General features: G+C 50.0%; 1 protein-coding gene across 1 annotated transcript in view; it reads left to right on the top strand.

The window, feature by feature from the left end:
* The first annotated feature begins 803 nt into the window (after positions 1-803).
* Positions 804-6,000, top strand: part of LOC140410305 (nectin-4-like) — a 149,536-nt gene continuing 144,339 nt past the window's right edge. The window contains exon 1 of the mRNA XM_072498286.1: positions 804-1,083. Within this exon, the coding sequence (XP_072354387.1) occupies positions 1,026-1,083 (58 nt within the window). The 5' untranslated portion in view covers positions 804-1,025. The remainder of the gene's footprint in view (positions 1,084-6,000) is intronic.

Below are 6,000 nucleotides of genomic sequence, written 5' to 3'. Positions count from 1 at the left end.
CGTTTCTCACCGAGGGGAGAGTCTGGGGACAGGAGCCTCTCGCTTTCGTCTCTCACCGAGGGGAGAGTCTGCAGACAGGAGTCTCTCGATCCCGTCTCTCACCGAGGGGAGAGTCTGGGGACAGGAGCCTCTCAATCCCGTCTCTCACCGAGGGGAGAGTCTGGGGACAGGAGCCTCTCAATCCCGTCTCTCACCGAGGGGAGAGTCTGGGGACAGGAGCCTCTCAATCCCGTCTCTCACCGAGGGGAGAGTCTGGGGACAGGAGCCTCTCAGTCCTGTCTCTCACCGAGGGGAGAGTCTGGGGACAGGAGCCTCTCAATCCCGTCTCTCACCGAGGGGAGTGTCTGGGGACAGGAGCCTCTCAATCCCGTCTCTCACCGAGGGGAGAGTCTGGGGACAGGAGTCTCTCAGTCCCGTCTCTCACCGAGGGGAGAGTCTGGAGACAGGAGCCTCTGGGTCCCGTCTCTCACCGAGGGGAGAGTCTGGAGACAGGAGCCTCTCAATCCCGTCTCTCACCGAGGGGAGAGTCTGGAGACAGGAGCCTCCCCGTCCCGTCTCTCACCGAGGGGAGAGTCTGGAGACGAGGCCTTTCTCATTTTCCTGTATTCAATGGCTCGCAACGGGTTAAAGAGCACCTGCTTTTAGCTGCCAAGCAGGTTTTAATTGTTAATCCCTCTCCGAGGCTCCGCCCTGGGGCTTGAGAGGGTAAACAGGTTGTATTTCTGAAATACCTTAGGTGGTGAGCAACAGAACACACACACACACACACACACACACTCACTCAAACGTTGAGGCAGCCAAGAAAGCAAGGTGTGTTCCTTGAGCAAAACCGCAAACCAAGCGAATCTGTAACAGGTTGGGTATCCTGCTCTGGCAACACACAGCTCAGTATCGAACTGGACTGACAAGCTTGTAGTCACGCACTGCGGGAACCTCACTCGCACTGCCGCCTTTGGTATTCCTGCTCCTGTGGGTACTCCTGATCTTTCTCCCCCCTCCCTCCCGCCCACCCCCTCTCAGTGGCGATGGACTGTGGGAATACCAGGCCGGCTGACCACCTCATTCTCTTGCTCCTGCTATCAGGTAAGGCTTGGGTCGGCAGGGATTTAAGCACCTGTTCCCTTGGGAGTGTCGGAGACTGACACTTCGCTGCCACTCCGCTTGCGTGGGTGTGGGGGCGAGGAGGAAGTATTCAGAGGGGTGGGGGTGGTCCATGAGGATGCTGAGGGAAGAGCGTATTGTGTGGGTGGGGAGGGGGGTGGGGGGTGGGGGTAGGATGGGATTCTGCCATTTGGCTCAACTTGGTATCTGGGTAGGAAGTGAGCGGGGGGGAAAGGGTGAGCGAGACAGAGAAATAAATGGAGAAAGAGTGGGAATGAAAAATGAAGTAGCAGAGGAAGAGGCAGGCAGGGAAATAAAGTGGGAGGCAGAATTAAAAAGGGGGAGATGGGATGAAGGATAGACGTAAGAGAGAGGCAGTGGCAGGGAGTGAGAGACGGAGGCAGAGATAGACATTGAGAGGTAGGAGGGTGAGACACAGTGGCAGGGAGAGAGAGACGGAGGCAGAGATAGACATTGAGAGGTAGGAGGGTGAGACACAGTGGCAGGGAGAGAGAGACATAGAGCCATGGGGTGAAAGAGACAGACAGTGACAGAGAGATACATGACGAGGATGCGAGAGAGACAAGGAGAGACAGACAGTGATGGAGGGCGAGATAGGGAGAGCAAGAGATGAAAGGAGCGATGTACAAGGAGAGACAGACATGATGAAAGAGGGAGGGATAGATAAAGACAGACAAATCAAAACTGAATAATCTCCGCACTCTGTGCTGAAGGCGGCATGGTGTCACAGTGGATAGCACAATTGCTTCACAGCTCCAGGGTCCCAGGTTCGAATCCCGGCTTGGGTCACTGTCTGTGCGGAGTCTGCACATCCTCCCCGTGTCTGCGTGGGTTTCCTCCGGGTGCTCCGGTTTCCTCCCACAGTCCAAAGATGTGCAGGTTAGGTGGATTGGCCGCGATAAATTGCCCTTAGTGTCCAAAGGTTAGGTGGGGATAGGGTGGGGAGTGGGCGTAGGTAGGGTGCTCTTTGAGAGGGTCGGTGCAGCACCGATGGGCCGAATGGCCTCCTTCTGCACTCTGGATTCTATGATTCTAATGCTGAATAATGCACTGTATGGTGAATTGTAATCTCTGCATTCAAATTTCATCCTGTGGATTGGGAAATAAAAAAACTGGGTTGAACAGAGCGGAACTGAAAAAGAAACCAAAGAAAGCCACAGAAGAAGGTGCCCAGTAGTCAGGAGGATACAGACAGCACCACGAGCTAAATGTATAGACAGAGTAATCTCCCTCCACACTGTCCCCATCAAACACTCCCAGGACAGGTACAGCACGGGGTTAGATACAGAGTAAAGCTCCCTCTTCACTGTCCCCATCAAACACTCCCAGGACAGGTACAGCACGGGTTTAGAAACAGAGTAAAGCTCCTTCTACACTGTCCCCATCAAACACTCCCAGGACAGGTACAGCACGGGGTTAGATACAGAGTAAGCTCCCTCTACACTGTCCCCATCAAACACTCCCAGGACAGGAACAGCACGGGGTTAGATACAGAGTAAACTCCCTCTACACTGTCCCCATCAAACACTCCCAGGACAGGTACAGCACGGTGTTAGATACAGAGTAAAGCTCCTTCTACACTGTCCCCATCAAACACTCCCAGGACAGGTACAGCACGGGGTTAGATACAGAGTAAGCTCCCTCTACACTGTCCCCATCAAACACTCCCAGGACAGGTACAGCACAGGGTTAGATACAGAGTAAAGCTCCTTCTACACTGTCCCCATCAAACACTCCCAGGACAGGTACAGCACGGGGTTAGATACAGAGTAAGCTCCCTCTACACTGTCCCCATCAAACACTCCCAGGACAGGTACAGCACGGGGTTAGATACAGAGTAAGCTCCCTCTACACTGTCCCCTTCAAACACTCCCAGGACAGGCACGGGGTTAGATACAGAGTAAAGCTCCCTCTACACTGTCCACATCAAACACTCCCAGGGCAGGAACAACACGGGGTTAGATACAGAATGAAGCTCCCTCTACACTGTCCCCATCAAACACTCCCAGGACAGGTATAGCACGGGGCTAGATACAGAGTAAAGCTCCTTCTACACTGTCCCCATCAAACACTCCTAGGACAGGTACAGCACGGGGTTAGATACAGAGTAAAGCTCCTTCTACACTGTCCCCATCAGACACTCCCAGGACAGGTACAGCACGGGGTTAGATACAGAGTAAAGCTCCCTCTACACTGTCCCCATCAAACACTCCCAGGACAGGTACAGCACAGGGTTAGATACAGAGTAAAGCTCCCTCTACACTGTCCCCATCAAACACTCCCAGGACAGGTACAGCACAGGGTTAGATACAGAGTAAAGCTCCCTCCACACTGTCCCCATCAAACACTCCCAGGACAGGTACAGCACGGGGTTAGATACAGAGTAAGCTCCCTCTACACTGTCCCCATCAAACACTCCCAGGACAGGTACAGCACGGGGTTAGATACAGAGTAAAGCTCCCTCTACACTGTCCACATCAAACACTCCCAGGACAGGAACAACACGGGGTTAGATACAGAATAAAGCTCCCTCTACACTGTCCCCATCAAACACTCCCAGGACAGGTATAGCACGGGGTTAAATACAGAGTAAAGCTCCCTCTACACTGTCCCCATCAAACATTCCTAGGACAGATACAGAGTAAAGCTCCTTCTACACTGTCCCCATCAAACACTCCTACGACAGGTACAGCACGGGGTTAGATACAGAGTAAAGCTCCTTCTACACTGTCCCCATCAAACACTCCTAGGACAGGTACAGCACGGGGTTAGATACAGAGTAAAACTCCCTCTACACTGTCCCCATCAAACACTCCTAGGACAGGTACAGCACGGGGTTAGATACAGAGTAAAGCTCCCTCTACACTGCCCCATCAAACACTCCCAGGACAGGTACAGAACGGGGTTAGATACAGAGTAAAGCTCCCTCTACACTGTCCACATCAAACACTCCCAGGACAGGTACAGCACGGGGTTAGATACAGAGTAAAGCTCCCTCTACACTGTCCCCATCAAACACTTTCAGGACAGGTACAGCACGGGGTTAGATACAGAGTAAAGCTCCCTCTACACTGTCCCCATCAAACACTTCCAGGACAGGTACAGTACGGGGTTAGATACAGAGTAAAACCGGGTCATTGGAACCGGTTCTGGGGGAGGTGGGACCAGTACAAACCGGACGGCCTGCACCTGGGCAGGACTGGAACCGATGTCCGAGGGGGGCTTTTTGCTAGAGCTGGTGGGGAGAGTTTAAACTAATGTGGCAGGGGGATGGGAACCGATGCAGGAAGTTGGAAGGTAGCAAAACAGGGACAGAAATAAAAGGCAGTAAGGGGGAAAGTGTAAGGCAGAGAAGCCATAGTCAAAAATCAAAACGGGCGACAGTACAAGGTACAGTGACTGAGGGGAGCTCAGTGAATAGGACCAGGAATACTAAAAGAAATAAAACGGGAAGTGAAAACATTAATGGTAAGCAACGCGGCAAGTTGTTACATGAAGATATGGGTTCAACGACAAGGAAAATTAGGAGAATGGTTAAGAGGAAATATAACTTAGGAGAGGTTACTGTTCGAGGTGTTAAGATTCAGAACAGAGGTAAAAAAAGCCAACTTAAGTGTACTTTACCTGAATGCTCGTAGTATTCGGAATAAGGTAAATGAGTTGATGGTGCAAATCATCGTGAATGACTATGATTTAGTGGCCATTACTGAAACATGGTTAAAGGATGGTCACGACTGGGAGTTAAATATCCGAGGGTATCAAACTTTTCGGAAGGACAGAGTGGATGGTAAGGGAGGTGGTGTAGCTCTGTTATTTAAGGATGACATCCGGGCAACAGTAAGGGATGACATCGGTGCTATGGAGGATAAGGTTGAATCCATTTGGGTGGAAATCAGGAATAGTAAGGCGAAAAAGTCACTGATAGGAGTAATCTATAGGCCACCAAATAGTAACATTATGGTGGGGCAGGCAATAAACAAAGAAATAACAGATGCATGTAGAAATGGTACAGCAGTTATCATGGGGGATTTTAATCTACATGTCGATTGGTTTAACCAGGTCGGTCAAGGCAGCCTTGAGGAGCAGTTTATAGAATGTATCCGCGATAGTTTCCTAGAACAGTATGTAATGGAACCTACAAGGGAACAAGCGGTCCTAGATCTGGTCCTGTGTAATGAGACAGGATTGATTCAGGATCTCATAGTTAGGGATCCTCTCGGAAGGAGCGATCACAATGTGGTGGAATTTAAAATACAGATGGAGGGTGAGAAGGTAAAATCAAGCACTAGTGTTTTGTGCTTAAACAAAGGAGATTACAATGGGATGAGAGAAGAACTAGCTAAGGTAGACTGGGAGCAAAGACTTTATGGTGAAACAGTTGAGGAACAGTGGAGAACCTTCCAAGTGATTTTTCACGGTGCTCAGCAAAGGTTTTACCAACAAAAAGGAAGGACGGTAAAAAGAGGGAAAATCGACCGTGGATATCTAAGGAAATAAGGGAGAGTATCAAATTGAAGGATAAAACATACAAAATAGCAAAGATCAGTGGGAGACTAGAGGACTGGGAAATCTTTAGGGGGCAACAGAAAGCTCTAAAAAAGCTATAAAGAAGAGTAAGATAGATTCTGAGAGCAAACTTGCTCAGAATATAAAAACAGATAGTAAAAGTTTCTACAAATACATAAAACAAAAAAGAGTGGCTAAGGTAAATATTGGTCCTTTAGAGGATGAGAAGGGAGATTTAATAATGGGAGATGAGGAAATGGCTGAGGAACTGAACAGGTTTTTTGGGTCGGTCTTCACAGTGGAAGACACAAATAACATGCCAGTGACTGATGGAAATGAGGCTATGACAGGTGAGGACCTTGAGAGGATTAT

This window comes from Scyliorhinus torazame, chromosome 4 (genome assembly GCF_047496885.1).
Source record: "Scyliorhinus torazame isolate Kashiwa2021f chromosome 4, sScyTor2.1, whole genome shotgun sequence".
In the NCBI taxonomy this organism is placed as follows: domain Eukaryota; kingdom Metazoa; phylum Chordata; class Chondrichthyes; order Carcharhiniformes; family Scyliorhinidae; genus Scyliorhinus; species Scyliorhinus torazame.
This window is presented reverse-complemented; position numbering and strand designations above follow the sequence as displayed.